At 31.5% G+C, this 20,713-nt stretch overlaps 2 protein-coding genes across 2 annotated transcripts; one reads left to right on the forward strand and one right to left on the reverse strand.

The window, feature by feature from the left end:
* Nucleotides 1-2,772, forward strand: LOC118053490 (proteasome subunit beta type-4). Its single transcript, XM_035064772.2, has 7 exons — nt 1-115; nt 216-291; nt 421-497; nt 706-835; nt 953-1,112; nt 1,232-1,417; nt 2,374-2,772. The coding sequence occupies exons 2-7, from the start codon at nt 224-226 to the stop codon at nt 2,485-2,487; spliced, it is 735 nt and encodes a 244-aa protein (XP_034920663.1). The 5' UTR covers nt 1-115; nt 216-223; the 3' UTR covers nt 2,488-2,772.
* Nucleotides 2,773-4,076: 1,304 nt separating this feature from the next.
* On the reverse strand, nt 4,077-8,414 carry LOC118053489 (sulfite exporter TauE/SafE family protein 3). The gene is made up of 12 exons (XM_035064771.2): nt 7,743-8,414; nt 7,317-7,476; nt 6,392-6,592; nt 6,248-6,312; nt 5,915-5,942; nt 5,749-5,831; nt 5,593-5,679; nt 5,440-5,490; nt 5,065-5,286; nt 4,815-4,908; nt 4,517-4,657; nt 4,077-4,423 (listed from the first exon to the last, which is right to left on the reverse strand). Exons 1-12 carry the CDS (start codon nt 7,962-7,964, stop codon nt 4,338-4,340), a joined length of 1,440 nt encoding a protein of 479 aa, XP_034920662.1. The 5' UTR covers nt 7,965-8,414; the 3' UTR covers nt 4,077-4,337.
* Nucleotides 8,415-20,713: the final 12,299 nt, after the last annotated feature.

Raw genomic sequence — 20,713 nt, forward strand, 5'->3', positions numbered from 1 at the left:
TATTATCAATTTCTTTTCTTGTGCAAAAATTAAAGTCTTATAAAAGAAAAGCTTTTAATTTCCTTCACCATACAGATCACAGACACCTTACTTCTTTCTCGATCGAAACTAAAGTGTAAGTCTTTCTTCCTGAAAACCAGTTATTCTCACAAATTTGTAATGGGTTTTTGTTAGTAATCTTTTTTGCTTCTTTTTTGTTGATTTTTTCAACACAGCTTAATCAATGGAGTCTAATTCTGAAACCAAACAGCACACCCTTTTGAGCTCTGACTATGGCATTCAAAGAACCCAGTATGCCACCCTTACCATCTCTTTCTCTATCTGTCAATGTTTATGTGGATTTTTTGTTGCAAAATAGACACATTTTAGGGATATAGCAGTTTAGTTTTTGAGTGGATTTGTTGTTCTATGTCTATGTAGGTACCCATACGTGACTGGAACATCTGTTGTTGCTTTGAAATATAAAGATGGGATTTTGATGGCTGCTGATATGGGTGGTTAGTTTCCCTAATAACCCATTATCTTGTTATAATCTTTGTGGGTTTGTTTGTTATGTTGCCTGTGGATATGCTTATGGTTAATAGGGGGAAAATGTGATCTTTGGCCTTATTTATACCTTATAAGTGAACCCTTTAGGAATAATTGCCTAAAAGTACTATAATAAGTCCTGTTGTTGATGCATTTTGTGACATTGATAATTGCTAGGTTCTTATGGGTCCACACTTCGATACAAGAGTGTGGAGAGAATTAAGCCTGTCGGGAAGCATTCTATTATCGGTGCTAGCGGAGAAATAAGTGATTTCCAGGAGATTATGCGATATCTCGATGAGCAAGTGTAAGTTTTAGGTTGTGTTGTTGAGGGAAGAATTCTTTTTTTTTTTTTTTTTCTTGTATTGTTGTTGTTTTTTCTCTTATGTTTTAATTGTTGGTTTATATTGTTTAATATCTGCAGCCTGAATGACAATATGTGGGATGACAGAAACTCTTTGGGGCCCAAAGAGATTCACAGCTATTTGACCCGAGTTATGTATAATAGGCGTAACAAGTTTGACCCGCTTTGGAATACACTTATTCTCGGTGGTGTGAAAAAAGGACAGAAATTTCTTGGCATGGTAAGGCATCGGTTGCATAGGTTGTTTTCTTTTCTGTTTTTAAATCTTGAAAAAGGAGGGGTGAAAAGGTGTGTGCATTTTGGGGACATGGGTCAATTGTGTTTTTGATTGTGTTGCAGGTCACTATGATAGGAGTAAACTTCGAGGAGAATCATATAGCAACTGGATTTGGAAATCACATGGCACAGCCATTACTTCGTGCTGAGTGGCATGAGAACTTGACATTCGAAGAAGGTGTTACGTTACTGGAGAAATGCATGCGAGTGCTTCTGTATCGTGATAGATCTGCTGTCAACAAGTTTCAGGTTCCACTCCTTTTTCCTTACAACTGTATGAGATTAACGTGTTATGGAATGCGATTTCTAGGAAAGTAATTAAATTTCATGTTAACTTGCTGGAATTGCTGCATTGTTTGTGGGTGGATATGTTATTGCTGTATTCTCTTTTAGTTCAGTTTTATTTTTCCTTTTCCACTACTTTTCGAGAGAACCTCTTGATCATGCTTTCTCTTTGCTTTTGCTGAATTGTCACTGTTTTCAAAATTTTGATAACAACGTGGTATCATATCACCTCATATGATGTTTTTTTTTTTTTTTAATGTTTAAAATTCTCTATACCTGTCCACAAAATCGGTGCTGAGAAAAATCAGAATAACAAGCTTTTAATTAGTTAAACACCTTGAAATAATGTTATTTAAGTGTTCTCCCCTGATCCAAGTTAAAAAAGCAACCCTAACAATTTTTGGCAACACTAACTTAACAATGGGGTGAGAAAGATGAAATGAATCATTTTATGTTGTTGAAACTTGAAATAATCTCAATTCTTTTCATCTCTTGTATGATGGGAATAGACAGCATTTCATAATGATTTGTAATGAATAGAGACTTTATGAAGGGAATCCTGTGCGTGTTAAAATCTTGTCCACTCGGATGTGCTGAGCATCCGTGCAGTCACACACCTTAGGAAGACTTTTTTCTAGTAAAAGATCTTCAATCTGGTAACTGCGGCAAGCTTCTTTGGGATTCCCTAAGGTATTTCTTACAGGGGCTTAAACTGGATGGCCGAGGAACATCTTGATGTTGTCCTCTTTCTATAGCTATTTGTGCTCAGGGTCTAGCTAAGGATAGAATGCAACTAAAGGGAACCATTCTTCCAATTATTGTTGTAGGGTATGTTTTGTTAGGTCTAATACCAGATAATTACGTGAAGCAATGTATTGTCTGATTTGACATCTGACAAGTTCACAATTTCCCAACTGCAGATAGCTAAGATTACTGAAGAAGGTGTAACAATTTCTCAGCCTTACGCACTGAAGACATTCTGGGGATACAAGGCATTTGAGAATCCAACTGTTGGTGCTGAAGGATCATGGTAGTCAGCTAGGAAGCAGCCACTTCGGAAATCTTCACTCAGTCTACAAATGGGACCTAAAGGCGTGATGAGTTGGAAGTTATTGAAAGTCCTTTCAATGTTCAATTAATGTTTAAAACCTTGAATTGTTAGCTTGGCTTGATCTATGCCACACCAAAATTTCTGCTTTAGGGTTGGTGGCTGGCTTGTGAGGGAAAGGAATATTTTGAAATCACCTGAACTATAAATGCTCATCTTCCTTTACTAGCTGCTACTTCACTGCTATGAATTATGAAGTTTGCTTTTGTAATTTGTAATTTTTTTTTTATTTTTATTTTGCATCATCAAGTCGGGGTTTAATTTATTTGATGCGCTCATGTCATTCCAATTAAAAATGGTGGGTTGGGAGGAAAAGCTAAGGGTGATTTGTGAATAATAAACTTTTCTGAAGTTAAAGTTTTGTAAATGTTTGATTGATCATTCAATTCATGTTATACTTTGGAGGAGTTGTGGTTCGGTTGTGAATTTTGCCTGTATTGGCAGCTCTCAGACTCAGTGGCTTGGTTTTTTCAGCCCTTCTCCTCTTCCTCCTCTCCTCTCTTCTCCTCTCTCTTCACTTTCCTGGGTTCAATTGGCTTTTTTTCCCTTTTCCTCTTTTTCTTCCCTTCTCTCTCCTACCCTTTTCTTTCCTTCTTTGGTCATCTTGGAGCCCAAATAGGCTTGTTTATCTTGCCCCGTCACATACGAAGAAGATTCTTGACCTGAAATGGGTTAGGTCCTATTTGATCTCTGCTATCCTGTGGGGATTTTATTATTTTTTAATAAAAAAATTATATATGCAAGGTTTTTCGACAAATATTTATATATAAAAAATTTATAAATGTAAATTAAATTTTTTTGTATATATATAATCTAATAAATTAAAAACTATGCGTGTTTAAAAAAATTATTAATGAAAATAGAAGAAATAATAAATATATATATCAAGATATTTAACATTATAATATGGACAATATATATATATATATATATCCCTGAAGTTTTTACATATTTGGTGATAGATGTTAGGTAAAAACGTACTAGAAAGTGTGGATGATTGGTAGCCAAATTGATTATTATGAAGGAAAAATTGAACCAGGGCCCACTATCGATACCTATCAGAAATCAGAAATCCGGAGTCAGCAGACATTACGGGCACGACTTGTCCACAGGCAATGATCTTAGACCAATCTGTGGAGCATCCGAATCTTTCTTTTCTATTTTTGTCCCAATCATTGACAACGAATAAAGAGGCTTTAATCCATTCGGGAACCTGCTGAGGTGTAATTATATCTATACTTTACTGATTAATCACGAGATCATTATTTAAAAACGAAAAAACATTGATTAAAAAAAACCTATAATTTATAAATTTCTTTTCTCAATCCGGAATAGCCATCCATCTTCAGGAAACATTGAATCTCTCCCCCCTCCCCCCGAATTATCAACAAAAAGCGAAAAGGTGAGAAGTTCAAGCATGGATCCAATGGCAGGCTGCAAGCCGTTGCTACATGCAAACTTGAAGTTACGTGAAATTTCTTCATTCTCTGGATGCTTGCTGCTACAAAATGAAACTAGAAAACAAAGTTCAATGGCATTTTCAATCTATCTTCTTCTCAGAACTATTGTTTCCCGCAAAGAACATTGTCAGGTACGACATGGAAAGCACATACAAGTTCTTGAGAAGTGAAATTTTTTTTATTACTCCTACATCCTACCAATCCAAGCCCCCAGAACAGAGAGGAAGCATGAGGCATGATTTGCGGCCTCAACAGATACATTACAGCACAGGGGCATAATTTAAATGTGCGATACAAAATTTAAAGACAAATATTGCTAGCCATCATACTTGCAGAGGTTCTCAAATCCCATGTATTCATGACGATGAATCTTTCCTATCATGTTTGCTACACCAACACCACCTGCAAAGGGAAGCGAAGAACTCTTTGAGGATTCATAGAGTTCAGAGAGTTTATAATTTCAGGCCTCAACTAGCAGGAAATAGAAGAGCTCACCTAGTGAGATTGCACTGATAAATATGGTGGAAGCTAGAATGAAGATGATAAGAGATGCCCTTCCGAACACAATGATCAACCTTCTCACAATATGCTGCCCTATGAAGGCAGCAAATGTAGCAACAGCTACGAGGTAAACAGCTGCCAGAAAATTTGAAATATTTGAGTCCATTGGAGCTAGCATAAACTATATTCCACCATACATTAAGAAAATAAACATATCTATCACTTTACAGGGTGTCTTTAGACTGATAAGAACAAATAAAAGAAAGGTTGCATGGATGATGTGGGCACTTACCATAAGGAACAGGAAAACGTTTCAGAAGGTAGTATTCCACGACAGACATGGATGACGAGAAAGTCATTGCAAAGGTGGCAGTTGCACTTGAGACCTGGAAGGAAATCGTAAAGAAATTACCAAACTATTTGGCCTTTCATATGGCTTTGTCTTCGAAATATACAAGCTTCAGTTTTTCCAGTTTGTAGCTTGACACATGATCATACACTATTATTACACACTAGAATGTAATAAAACAAAACAAGCTAACCTGAGGAGGGATTCCGAGCTCCAAAAATAGTGGACCCATGATAAATCCTCCTCCCAGTCCGAGCAGCCCACCAACCACTCCAGCTAGTATACCAAAGAGACAGTAGATCACAAGCTGAAGGACTGTGAAATTTGTGCCTCCAGTTCCCTTGGATGCAATTATTCTGTGTCCCTTGTACAGACTGACTGCTTCATACATTGACACCCCAACAGAAACTGGGATCTGGAAAACAAAGAAAGGATGATTCGAAGAACTGTTTTATTAAAGAGTAGGACAGATTTCGATATGCTACAAGATCGTTCCCCATTTCACATACAGACATAAACAAGAAGGCACAAAAAGAAAGGATAGAGACCACTGCTGTGATAAAAGCACCTGTAACAAGTTTAACACCCAATATGTTGTCGAACAGGTAGATGTACCCTCCTGTTACAAAAAGAAAAGGATTTCTCATCATGTATACATTGATTTAATATAAGCTAGGAAAACAAATGTAGGATGTAATCATTATGATAAAGCACAACAGACCTTTGTAATCTGCAGCACGAGGAATGAAACCCAGACAAAAACAAGAAGACCAAGTTCTTTCCAGTAAACATTCTCAAGAATAGAGACCTACGGTAATGAATTGTATTAGTTTTGAGAACTCTTCGATGCTGATTTCAGCTGACAAAGTGTACTCACCTCTTGTTCCTTGTCAGCCTTTTGAGGGCCGTTGCTCGGGCCACCAGGAAGAGGCTTGTATTCCACTTCCCCAGCGCTGGCACCTGATACAAAGGAAAATATATACTGAGAAGCAGGAATCACTCGCTGGGCTTCCATAAAATCAGGAAACAGTAAGTCAACTCACCATCTGACTCCACACGCTTTGCAGCCTCCTATAATGGGAGAAAAAGTGCCATTCAAATGGTTAGACTTAAATTTACATGTTTCTAACACATAACTATGTGAAACTCTAGTCATAAATCCTTCCATTTGTTTTGAAGTTCATGAAAGCACAAATATATCCTCATGGGGCAGTCACCTTGGCAATTTGAGGACAGTGCCACATATAATTTGTTCTAAAATTAATAATTGAAAACCTTGTTAATAATAAGCAGGCAATGAAACAATTTCAGTTTGAAATGCAGCCTGTGCACGCCCGAAACCTATGCATAAATCATGAACAGGCTGATGAGATTACCCGTTTCATTATTGTTTCCTTTTTCCATGTTTCAACACCCTTCAAGAATGCCTTTGTTGATGTGCCTGCAAGCCATTACAATTAGCAAAAAGAATTAGACGAGAGAAACATGAGTAAATTCCAATGAAATTCAACTAACATTACCTAAGAAAAGAACGATGAGCAGTACTGTGACCATCCAGTCTGCGAAAACGACATTGAAAGCAACACCTATACTAATTCCAAGCATAAGCATTGGTTGGATGAGCAGAGCCAGATCATAGTCAATAATGGGCATGTCAAGTGTCGGATGCCTTAGCTTAAGATTATAGTAAACTGTTGAGATTGCTGCACCCATAATCATACCTGCCAAATTTATACATACCAAAAATCCATTACTTTTTAAGTAACATATGAAAGAGCAATTTATTTTCCAACAAACCAGCCCTTTCACATTTGCTGTAAGCTACCTCACTGTTCACACGACACATTGCATGTTGTTAGCTGCTTACTAGTCAGACTGATAAATCACAGCAGATGGATTAGTTACCCATACTTTACTGTGCAATCTGAATCGAAAAAAAAGGCATTTTTAAATGCTGAAAGTCTCCTCCACTGTTCAGTAAAGCCCATCCCTCCTTAGCATACAGAGGACACATGAACAAATAAAATTTCAACTGTTACAAATCTTTTGAAGAAATAGGCACTGCACCTTCCCCTGACTGTGCTTCCAAGTTTCTAGCTCTAATTCAACATTTTCAAGTTTAACAAAAAATGCCATGACAAGAAGAGCTAGTGAAAGGTGCCAGTCATGGTAATAAATTAGTTCTCCGACTCGAGAAAATCTTTGTACTTGAAAGCTTCAATGATTAAAAAATCAGTTAAAATAGTCATTACTTTTATGTAAACTGAATTTTGAACCAATTAAGTAGTAGATTCAATAATTTAGTTACCTGCCCCACCCAATCCTCTACCTCTCCCCATACTCTAATCAAACGAATCAAAAAGGTTTTCCTTTCTCTATGGTGGGGAAGAGCGGCGTAAAAACAAAGGTCACCCTTTTCACACAGAAGATTCAATGGTTTCTTACATTTAGAAATAGCTGTTGCAGATTTTGGATCGAACCCAATTACCAGGCTAAGCATGGGAACAAAAATGCCGCCGCCACCAACACCGCCTACACTCCCAAAAGCAGCTCCAAAAAACCCAATAATCGAACCCAAAACAATTTGCCAGCCAAATTTCATTTCCTGCCCACACAAAAACATTCATATATCAATAATTAAAACAAAAACCATACAAGACAATCACTTTCTGATTCCTTCCACAAAATGATCACATAATCTAACAAAAAAGATGTACCTTTCCTACATATCAATCACCAACTAAATAAGTAACCAGCACATAGAAAGTCACCCGTCTTCTCATTTCATGTTATTTTAAAGAGCACTACAGATTCTTACAGAAAAAAATACTTAATTCAATAAGTTAAGAAAAGGGGTATCGGAGCTTTTACCGGCCAAACATGTTGATAACCTTTGTGATCAGGCTGCCACAAGAAATTCACAGCTTTGAGAACATAACTTGACACAGAATCTCCTGTTTCATTCATTCTAGTAGATGTTGCTTCACGTTTCAAACCCCTCTCAGCTGAAACGAACACAAAAGCTAACAAAAAGTTGAGCAAAACCATTAACACCGATCTTAAACCCCTCCATTTCCCTCCAAATTCAGCCATTTATCAGATCCTGGATTCTCTCTCTCTCTCTCTCTCTGTAAAAAAATTCTCTCTTTTTTCCCCTCCTCTCCCTCTCAAAGAGTTGACCTTTAGCTAATCCTCAATAACTCAACACTAAAAAAACAAAAACCTCTGTGTAACAAAGAAACAACCCTTGCATGCAAATGGTTGGTTTGTCGGAAAACCAAGAGGAGAGATAAAAGGAAAGGAGAAATGAGATGCTTGTGACTCGGAGTTATGTTCCTACGAGAGATAAGCGAATAGATCCTTGAAAACAGGAAACAGGATGTTTGTGACCAGGAAAGTTTGGAGTTGAAACAAATAGTCTGCGTTTGGTCTCTCTTCTGTGCTCTGAATATGGGAGGGGAAGAGAGAAATTATGTTGAGTGAATATTCACAGAGGTGGCAGATATGATACAATCTTGCTCTTGACAAGAGGAGGAATGGCATTAATTTATTTCTATTTGTGCCTTTTTAAATGATAGCTCCCTTTTTTTCCACCACAATTAAGCATTTTTGTGTTAGTGTAAAAAAAATATTTTTTTCACTTTTGGTGGCTTGGACTCTTAAAAAATGCTTGGTCACAAGAAAATCATTGTTTAAACTGATATAATGGGTTTACACGTGAATCACGTTATTCGGGATTTTGATTATGTCAGATTTTAGCAAAAAATAAAATTAATATGGTGTAATCTAGTAAAAAAATCTAAATTAACTTGTTATTTGGTCGGTTTGGAAAAAAACGGGATCAAAACTCATTAATTTTTTTCTTCAAAATGATGTGATTTATATTTTTTTTATAAAAAAAAAAATAATAAATTAACGGCATGAATTGTTTAAGAAAATAATGAAATCACTCATCATGATTATTATTTTGCCATCAACATTATAATAATATAATTTATATAAGTAGAATTAATCCAATACTTGTATATTTTATTGTTCTATTTAATGAAACATGATTTGAGTTTTAGCGGCCGTCGTTTTTTATTTAAGATTATTTAATAATAAAGTGTTGAACCTTTTACTAGTCAAAAAAATAATTTTTTCATCCATGCTTTCTTTTTCAAGGCCATTTTTCCCCCTACATCACAAGCATATAGAAAAACAGTTAATTCTTAAAAAAAAAACCGATTAAATAAGGATAGAACACTAATATTATTACAAGAAATAATGATTTATAAACAAACTTTTCATGTTAAATTTTTATCTAAAATGATATGTCATCATGAGATGTAAAATTCATGAATTTTAAATGATTTAGATTCTATAAAAAGAATTATTTCATATGCTTGTATGTTTTTCTAATGTAATATTAGTGATATGGTTTTGGAAAAGTTGATTTAAAGTTTGTTTATGTAGTTAAAATTATATTTTATCTTGATTATAATTTTAAAAATATTTAATTAATTGTTATACATCTTAGTTTTTTTATTGAAAACCTTCTCTTAAAATATTTATTAAAAAAATTAATAAATTATAAATTTTTTTAAACCACAACTATAAAAACTATTAAATATCATTAAAAAAAATTATCAAATGCAAATGATATGTAATTATGGTACATATAGTAGTGAAAGAATGGGAACAGAAGACTAAGACATAATAATTTACAGTTTTAAAAATATTATCAATTTCATTAAAAAATTTATTTTTAAATTTTAATTAAATAAATTTATAATTCATAGTCTTTTTATTTGAAAAAAAAAATCTATCTCTTTAAAACCACAATAAAAAAAAAAAAACTACTCGCATAAGATAGTGTCGAATGCAGAGGATTTGTAGTACGGAGAGTCTGGGGACAGAAGACTGGGACCCCAGCGACCTAAATGAAACGACGCGGTTAAATGCTCTTGTCTGCTTGTCATTCAATGGGGGCCACTGGTGTAACAGTAAATACTACAGCCCATAAGAAAAAATCAAATTTACCCCTAAACTATTATAATTATTTAAATTGATTTCACAACTTTTTTTTATTCTTTATATATATATATATATGGAAAGAGATATTGGTAGAAATCTAAAACTTAGTTTTTTTATATTTAGTTTTTTAAAAATTCATCTTGAATCTGGTTTCAAGATGATAAAATCCTGAATTAACTGTTAGATTAGGTCAAATTAATAATAATTATATATATATATATATTAAATTTATTTTTGTTTCAGCTAGAACACAATATATGGAGGTTTGAAGCTTAATAATTGATTTTAGAAAATTGAATTAAAAAGTAGAATAAAAATACCACGCTAGTAAATATTATAGTGCAAGTGGCATGAGTTTAAAATTGTTAAGTGAAAATGATAGAGCTTAATTTTTCTTATCACGGTTTTTTTTTCTTGAGTTATTATATTTTATTTTAGAAAAAAATCACGTAACAAAAACATGCTGCACAACTTGAACTAGAAAATAAAGAAAATTTGTAAGAAGTTATCAATTAAATTACTCTAACAATTTCTTATACAACCGAAGAAACGGTCCATGCTAAAAGATTAGCAGCTAGCCATATACACACATTAAATAACATCGTTGCCAATCTTCTCATCAATGGCTAGCTAGTTTCTTCATTTCTTTTTCGTTTTCTTGTCCGTCTATCAAAATACAATCTCCTCATTAATCAACAATATTTTATAGGATATAAGAGACAATGACATATATATAGCGTATGGTTAGTGTTTCGTTATAAAAAATACAGAGATAAAAAAGTATTTTTTAAAAGTATTTTTACTTTAAAAATATTAAATTGATGTGTTTTTTTTAGTGTTTTTCAATTATTACGATGTGTTAATGTCAAATATTAAAAAAATATCTGAAAAAATAATTTTTTTAATATATTTTTAAATAAAAATAATTATTTTTAAAAAATATTTTATATTATAATATCAAACATACTAAGAAGACAGACAAAAACAAAGGCGTAAAACTAATTTATCGTTCTTTCAAAAAGATTTGGAATAATTTTTTAAATAAAAAATACAAAAATATATGTTTTATATATCCTATTATCTTTATTTTTTTATTATTATTTTAATATGCTAATCAAATGCTGCTACCGTATAGATTTTGAAGATTAATAATTATCAGCAGCTATTTACTTTCACATTTTTACAGTGGCACTAACATTAAATAATAAATACACATTGATTGACATAATTGCGAATCTTCTGTATGGCTAGCAAGCTAGTTTCTATCTTCCTCTCTTATTGTTGTACCAAAAGAGCAATCGTGGCTGCCTTCATCACGACAAGTTGCTTGGTCCATGGCGTGCATGGACCCTTTATTTATTTTTTTTTTCTAAGTTTTCTTGTTCTTCTCTCTTGTTTCACCAACTACAATTTAATTTCTCAACAAAGAAAAACCCTAGTTGAGCTTTTTTTATATATAACTGACAACCATACCATGCATGTTCAATGAATGACTTTTTTTATATATTTAGTGAGTATTTGGAATATAGTTGAACTCGTCTTTTCAAAAAAAAAATTAATTTTTTTTATAAAAAATTAATTTTTTATATATTTTGAATCGTTTTAATATGCTGATATCAAAAATAATTTTTTTAAAAATAATAATTTATTATATTTTAATATAAAAATATTTTATAAAACAACCACAACTATATTTTTAAAATATCATGAATGAAACACGCTATGTCACAAAATCACGCTGAATGATGCTCTTGATTTTGTGTATATATATATATTTTTTTTATTGAGATGCATGATCAATGCATGTGTTAAAAGCTTTTTTCTTTTGATAAATGTATTAACAACTTTTAATAACTAATGCATATATATACACATAATTATACATACACACGTATATATATATATATATATAAACACACATCCCGTCGACACAAGGACGAAGCCAGGAGTATATTCCTTGTGTCGATGGGATGTGTGTTTATATTCTGCTCCTGCAAGTTATGCTCATGATTTTCAACAGGAGGTTAGGACTTAACAATATATATATATATATATATATAGTTTTCAAAACCATTTATTCTTACAGGGATGATTGACTAGACGTTTACGTACACAAGAGCATCTACCTTAACATTTTGTGGTTCTTGTTTCTTTCGTACCAAAGCAAGCTTGTAAGATTGCGAAATATCACCGTAGCTTTGAGTTGTAAATTGATTTCCGTGACAACCTATTCGTACATTTTTTTCGTAAAAAAATAAAAAAATTGTTCAAGTCTTTTGCACAACTTGCTACCTTGAATTTTTTAAAAATATAAATTGTCTAGAACTTTCGCATAATTTAATATAATATAGTTATAAAACCTAATATAACATGACAAGAAAGGTGATTCAAGAATTGATAAACCTTGTAGAACATAGTCACAATCCCATTACAGATTTCTCCATTTCTTTTTTCTTTTTTACTTTTTATATTCATGACCTAGATTTTATTTTAAATCGAATTTTAAAATCATAAAATTTTAAATCATGTTAATTTTTGGGGTTGAAAAATGTGTTTGTAAAAAAAAAAAATTTCAAGTGTTTAAAAGACTTAGTTAAATTTTAAAAATATTATCTTTATATGAAACAAATAAATATTTTAAAAATAATGTTTTCATATTTCAAAACCAATTAATTTTATAACTTTTTATTTGTTTTCATATTCAAACAAACACTCTGAGTAGAAGTCTTGTGGGTGATTTTTTAACCTATTACAAAAAAATTATATATAAAAACACTATTAGAGTATTTACAGTCATTTTCTGTGTGTTGAAAAATTAGGTCAACTTCAATTTATTGTCTAATATCTGGGGCGAATCCATTTTTTTTGCCTGAGATTTTAATCTTAAATTATAATCATGAATCAACCAAAGTAATTTTTTTAAAATATTAAACTTTTGAGATTTGACTTGATGACCTTTATTGAAGACTTTGATAAGGTTAAATCTTATACTCCCGATCAGAAGATTTAATCAATGATCTCACCTTGGCTGTTTATATTTAAAAATATAGATACGAAAAATACCAAAAAAATAGTAAAATATATATCAAGATAAAATGTGTATATATACACGAAGAAATTCTAAACTATAAATTCATTAAAAATACATAAAATGAATATAATTATTTCATGTATCTTTTAAATTGATGAGCCACGCATTTTATCATAAGTTTCATGTCATCGTTAATTGGCTTATTAAATATATTGTTGATTTGTTAGTTGATAATTAACACGTTTTCATGCTTGGGTTAACTACCGTGTCCAAAATTCTCCTTCCACAGCCTTCATCGTATCTAAAAACACACTTGTATTTTGATATTGGTATCCATAAAATTTTTTAAAAGTATTTTTTATTTAAAAATATATTAAAATCATTATTTTAATATTTTTTATTTTTTTATATCAACATCTTAAAATTATTAAAAATATATATTATTTTAATATTTTTCAAGTTAAATACATTCTTAAATTAAAAAAAAACACATCACTCAAACACCACACAAATCCAAAGAAATAAATTTAAGTGGTCAATTCAGATAATAATAGTAATAAAAAAAAGGGTCATCTATGTTGAAGGTCCCACTATTAACATACGTGTGATTAAAATAATTATTTAAAACATGCATAAAAGGGACTCTTGGAGGAGGTGTGTCCTGCGTGGTAGAAAAGAAGTCAGAGAGGGGAGATGGCCACAATAATAATGCACGTGCTATTTACCGTGGCTTAAGATCTGCATCTCTAACAGGTGTCTGACCCGCAGGGGTGTCGGACAGATGGCGGGTGGGAATGCAATCGGCAGCCTACGAGTGGCTAAAGCTATGTGAAGTTAGTTCGTCTCATGGATGGATGTGAACCTGACATGGATCACATCACTCAGCCACCACGTTTTTCATCCACAGGCCGCTCTTGTACATGTTTTAATCACAAGCATCACAATTCACAACAATGCCGGTGACTTCAACTTCTTTCTCAAATGGGCATGATTATACTTTTTTTGAGATTTTTAAATTTTTTCAGTTTTAATTTGATTTTTTTAGTTTATTTAAATTATTATAATATGTTAATGTTAAAAATAATTTTTTAAAAAATAAAAAAATATTATTTTTAATATATTTTCAAGTAAAAAATATTTTGAAAAACAATATCACACTGATAAATAAGTACTAAAAGTGTTTTATATTAAAAAAATATTTTGAAATTATAAATTAGTTTATTGTTGTGAATGATGCAATTAGTTTGGTAATCAAAGCCAGAAATATAGACATTAAGCATAGATATAAAATGTATTTTTGTTTGAAAATATATTAAAATAATATTTTTTATTTTGATATCAACACATCAGAATAATATAAAAATACTAAAATAAATTAATTTTAAAAAAAATAAATTATTTTTTTTCAAAAATGATTTTATACGATTTTATACAACAAAAACAGAAAGTCATTGTACACCAATAATTAAAAATGCATTGGTTGAGCTACTCCTAAACCGAGGATCTTGATAAACTAATGGACAACATAATTATTCCAAGATCCGACTCATGTGTACGTAGGCACTCTGTTTACATCACATGTCCTTTGTCCCCACACGGACTGCCAAACCAATAACGTGCAAGAATAATTAATTTCTTCTTGTTTTCTTCGAAACCACGAAAGTTTTTTTTTTTTTTTTCAACGGGGAGAATGATTCAACATGCCGTTCTTAAAACATTTAATATTTTCTTATTTCATAAAATTACAGAACGTGGCACATCAATCCCACATGCCTAGAATTTGAACATGACATTGATCCCAAGTTAAAACTTACCAGCCAGCCAGCCAGCCAGGTACGGGGTAAGAAAATAAAATTAGAAGAGTCAAATTATAAATTAGAAAACTAAAAAAAACTTAAGTTATTTTTATTAAAATTATAAATATTTACAAAGAAAGGGTATTTTCTTGTAGGGCCCTTGCCAGCCCGCTTCCTCCACCACTGTAGCTAGCTACTCAAGATTAAAAAAAGAAAAAAGTATTTTAGAGACTGAAACTCCTAATTAATTTGGCCAAGAGCTTTATTTATAATTCGATCAATTATATTTTTTTGCTTTTTCTCGATCTCTAATATGTTTTTTGGTCAACTGTTTTCTTTTGTAAAAATTAAAGAATTTATGAAGATATATTTTCAGATAAAATAATAATATTATTATTGTTATTGATGTTAATATTATGAAAATATTAACATCCTCCGACCATCTAGATTTTCCTGCTTGCCTGGCTTGTCGTTCAATAATAATAGACGAGTCAAATCAAAGAATAATTAAATAGATTTCTCAAAGAAAATAAATACTTAGAATTTATAATCAATTATTACTATCACGATCCTTAACATGTATGCATAATGCAAGCAACAGAGATTTTCCCTGCTGTCGTCTCGTTCATGATTAACTCCACTGTAACTTTGTTTTACTAGGATGATTAGCATTTTGATAGCAGCTTTCGTACGGTGATGTGAATGTTTTTTTTAAAGTATTTTTTATTAAAAATATATTAAAAAAATCTAAAAAAAATAATTTTAAAAAAATCAATTAATCTTAAAAAACACTATTACACCGAAAAAACAAAGAGGCTGAAACTTGACAACTAGTTAAATTATGTTGACGTGCGTGTGAAGTCAAAGAAAAAGATAAATATGTACACGTCATGAAATGTTGGAGCTCTTATCGCTTCTACCGAACCCGACAGCCAGGAAAAAACGAAAAGAACAGTCGTACCCCACTCATTTCATCGATTTATTTCAAAAAGAATATTCTCATATTTTAATTAAATTTATTTCCTAATTCAGTTAAAAATATTTTCCGGTCGTTCCTCACTCAAAAACTTTTGTTTTTTAGGTTTTTTTTTAAAGTATATTTATTTTTTTAAAAATTAAATTAATATTTTTCCCTCTCTCTAGGGTTGCATGTAATGTCAACCCTGGATTCTATGCTGCTAAAATCTCAGATCCTAATTCTCACCGTACTATATTAATAATCTGTCCTCACGTTGAACCTTAAACACCGTTTGGCATTGGTGTTTTACCTAAATTTAAATTTTTTTATTTTTTTTGTTAAAATTGAGTTTAGTTTGTATTTTTTGGATCGTTTTGATGTGCTGATGTTAAAAATAATTTTTAAAAAATAAAAAAACATCATTGGCATGTATTTCGGCACGAAAAACTATTTGAAAAACAACCGCTATCACACTGCCAAACACGCTCTTATCGTAGCATGTGATCCGCTTTCTTCTCAAGTTCTTCTCGACTATTAATGAGAAAAATAAGAAAAAAATAAAAAGAAAAACCCACGACAGCATCTTTATAATTATTTATTTTGAATAATTATTTGATAAAATAAGGTGTGCATGCGTAGAGGATCCACATACATCTAGCAAAAAAAAAAATGCTTCCCAGGTTCAGATCCGTTTTGCGAGATCCTAATACCTTCACCTTCAATATAGATGATTTGTGCTTGAAATTATTTTTTCAAACAGCTTTTCAAATTATATTTTACTTGATAAAATATTAAAATTATGTTTTTTTAAGGATTTTAATATGATGATGCAAGACTTTTTTAAGAAAATTTTAATATGTTTTTAATTGAAAAATAATTTTAAAACAATCATTACTCTATAAGACCTCTGATCAATCTTAAGGGTTGATAAATGCATCACACTCGTTGCAAATGAACTACATAATTAACTCAAAACAAACACAGTATAAAAAAATTCATAAATAAAATATTTAAAACTATAACAAAAGAAAGAAGAAGAAGAAAAATAGTATCATGGATCTGAAACCACCGATCAAAGAGGAGGGGGTACCGCAAACTAAGCTCAAAATATGCTAATAATTGAGAAACGCCAAGGCCATGGTCCTTCTAGAAGCAACTTAAATACAAAATCACATGGTTTTTAAATCCGCCTGATTTAAGATTTGAAATTCAAGTTTTGACCAGTTTTTTCAAGTCATTTTTTTAAAATTAAAATAATATCATTTTAATAATAAAAAAAATAAAAATTAATAGGTTATAATTGGATTTTTAACCGGGTCAACTCGCTTGATTACATCGAGTTTTTTTTTTTTAATTTTTTTAACTTGACTTAATTCTAGTCTCGGGTTCTGAATTGATCCGCCTGGCCTGACAGTGTTTTAAAACTATGCTAAAATATTGTTTGCTTGTTTAAAAATAACTTTTTTTTTTTAAGAAAATAGATTCAAGAAAGGTTAATTAATTTATGATGTTTGATAATATCATTAAAAATTATAAAATAATTTTTTAGTGTATGTCTATATACACCAAGAAATTTCTTTTGTAGAACATGTAAGAACTCTACCATCTGCCTCCAATCTGGTGGTTCGGATGGAGCACATCTTTGAACCAGCACCTGGACTCGAAGATATATATATGATCATGCCTGATAAATTAAGATCAACCTGAGCTCCGAGGAGATCTTTGTTAAATTCGTGGTGTTTTTTCGAGGCAACCCAAGGGATATTATCCTGCGTCTTCTGTCAGAGTGGGAAACGAGGGCAGATCACTAGGGTTTCCTGGTCCCCATGTTCATGTCGCGAAGCTTTTATTGCCACTTTACAGTTTGCAGTTGACAAGTATGGCCACCATGATGGGAGGCAAGGTCATTCATTATCAATGCCAGCACGTATAAGCACGCATGATCTTCTCTTTATGGCCAAGCTTGTATTGCCACTTCAAAATCATCGAAGTAACTTTATCTCAAAAATTGAATTAATATAACAATTTCTCTGCTTGTTCTTGAGCAGATAACCATTTTTGGAACTATTTTCTTTGCCCTAGCTCCTCTGGCAATCGAGGAAATATTACTTTATTTTGTTAGCTTTTCCAATCAATCACCTGCAAGCACATGGTGCTGATAGCTCTAAATTTACCAGAGTATTTAACACTGGCCACCCCCACTTGATTATTTTATTTATTTTCTCAGAATCCCACTTGCAATTCTTGAATTCCCAGCAACAATAATGTATACAATTTAACAAAAAAGAAGAAGAAAAAGATAATAATAATAAAATATCGTGATCAACCAAGGTAAGAACAAGGGAAGTGCAGAATCAACCCTGCCCTGTGAGAAGATGGACTCCGATGCTAGTTTTACACGGTGGTTAATTAATCAAAACAACTCCTAAGATCGTTCTCTTCTGGTGGTGGCGACAGAAATAAAGAAAGAGACTTCATCATCTCACAATATTTTAATTATAATTACACTCCTTGAGAAGAGTACATTATGCAGATAAAAAGCATTATTTGACTGCTTGCTTGCTGATATTAATTTCTATTTAGCTGAGAACGTGCGAGAAGATGCATGAAGGAAACTATATATTATACAAACTCTCAGCAGAAATTTGTCCAGATAAATCCATACAAAAAGGGAATGTGATTATTCTTGCTCACGAACGTGTTCGTTTGTCGTAGATGATGGCATGGATGAATGAAATTCATGTGAGATTGCGAAGGACGGACTTTAAAAAGTAAAACGACAGAAATATTTCAGAAATTCTGTCTCACACGCATAGCGCACTATCAAAAGTCGGCTTCTACCTTTGTCAAGATTTTATGTGCCCTTCGAGCATGGGCAAAAGACACCCTTTTTATACATGGGTTAGTTCAAATAGTTCTTAATCATAGGTGCTAAAATTTATAACATAACCATAGGTATTAACGCTGGTCTGACCTGATATATTGTTCTTGCACCCGATTAATTTGGTGATTGGATTAATATGAGCAAAGTAAAAGATTAGGATGAACAAAAACCTGATAAAATCTGGTTTACTCGTTTGGTTGACCAGTGATTTGGCAAAACCCGAATGTAACTTTTTTTTTTTGTTTAAATGTTTTTTTTTTTCTAGCTAGAGACCTTATATATATATATATATAGTTGGTGTTATTATCCCTTTTTAAAGTTTACAGTATAAATACTAGAAGAATATTTTATTTTTTTAATGTGAGATTTAAAATTTTTTAGTATCTTTTTAATGTGAGATAAAAAACCTTTTAAAATAAATTTTTAAATTTCATTATTTATAATATATATAGCCTATATTCATATGGATTGTTTTTTTTTATTTTTTTCATATAAAATATTAAAATTTTAAATATATATTTTTTAAATTTTTTCATGTTGACCAGGTCAACCTGTTTAACTCAAGACTCGACTTTTTAACTACATCAACTCCTGAGTTTGGTTTAATATTTATCAATCATTAATGTTCGTGTGATGAAAGTTTTCATGTTATCAATTATTTCACAAGTAAAAGCTCCTATGTTATCGATAATCATTTATGTTAAATTAAGTGGAGAAAAAGAAACTCTTTAAATTAGACCCAAGAAAATCTTGTAAAAATCTACAGAAGCATGGGCATACACCCATTTTATCTTTGAAAAGTCTTTACATCCAACAAATAAATTTTTTTACAAGTTTCAACAATGCTTATTAAATATTATTTATTACTATCAATCATTGAGCTTTTTATATGTAGCGATCAACCTCAACCACCTACTTAGAAAGAATAAATGATATTGCTTAAAGGAGGAGATTATCTAATTATTCAATGCGTTAAACTTATTTCTAAGCTTTCTGGATCTTGGAGCTTGTCCTTACCCATCATCAATGTATCAACTTGATCGATGTGTCGGACAATGAACAATTTTTAAATATGTGGTCAAATATTTATTTTAGTAGGTTTGCAACTTGGGTGTCCTTCCTTCTGCAGAAATTACTTTCATTCAACTTTCCAGCTGTGAGTTTATTTATTCGTGTGGTTATAATTGTTTTTTAAATAATATTTTAATAATTTTTTTTATTTTAAAAAATTAATTTTAATATTAACATAAAAAATATATTAATTTAAAATTAATAAAAAAAATTAAAAATATTTTTAAAACGTAGAAATAAACAGTATGGCACAACCCACATATTTAAAAATGTTAATTAATCAACACGTTACCGTATAGATTTTATAGGGAGATTAAAAAGAATTATAATTTAAAAATTTATATCTTGTAATTGGAAAAGCTAACTGAAACTCGTACTTTTAACTTTCTATATTTATATTGATCCCTGGGGAGACCAGGCAGATAGCTCAGGATAACGTGTTCGCCATTTAAGAGCATGCATGCTTGTCATTTGCAGAGCGAGAGGGGGGAAATCTTGAGAAGCAAAAACTGGAGCCCAGGGTTTTGTGAAGACAGGTGGCAATTCTCAGGCCACCACTATCATCTCATGCATTGATTATCTATACATCCATTTGGAGGAGACAAAAATGGATAAATCTTCCTTTTTCTTCGACGATTCTCCCTTTTTTTACCCCTCCTCTTAGTTTTTGCTCTAGTGGGGTTGTCTTGGATCCATGTTTCCCCTTGAAGACTGCAGCCATTAATGGAATACCTTGAATCTGGGCTCCTTGGTCAACAGCTATCAGCGTCGTAGCTAGTAACCAGCCCACTTAACCTAGCCATAATTCCTTCATTATAGCTAGGAAAATTTCCTTAAACCGTGGTTCAATTAATTACATTAAATACCTTTCAAGTACTATGCCCGATGCATAGATATATATTATATACAAGATGACCTCCTTACAGTAACCATCATGACCTGCATAAAAGAACAAGAACGCTTGCTAATAAAAGTATATTATAAAATTTAATTTTTAAATAATCTAATATTAAAAAAAAAAAAAAATAAATAACTCGAGTTAGTATGAAGGATTCTTCCTTGCAAAATAAAACGGTATGTCGTTCA

This window comes from Populus alba, chromosome 6, assembly GCF_005239225.2.
Source record: "Populus alba chromosome 6, ASM523922v2, whole genome shotgun sequence".
Taxonomy (NCBI): domain Eukaryota; kingdom Viridiplantae; phylum Streptophyta; class Magnoliopsida; order Malpighiales; family Salicaceae; genus Populus; species Populus alba.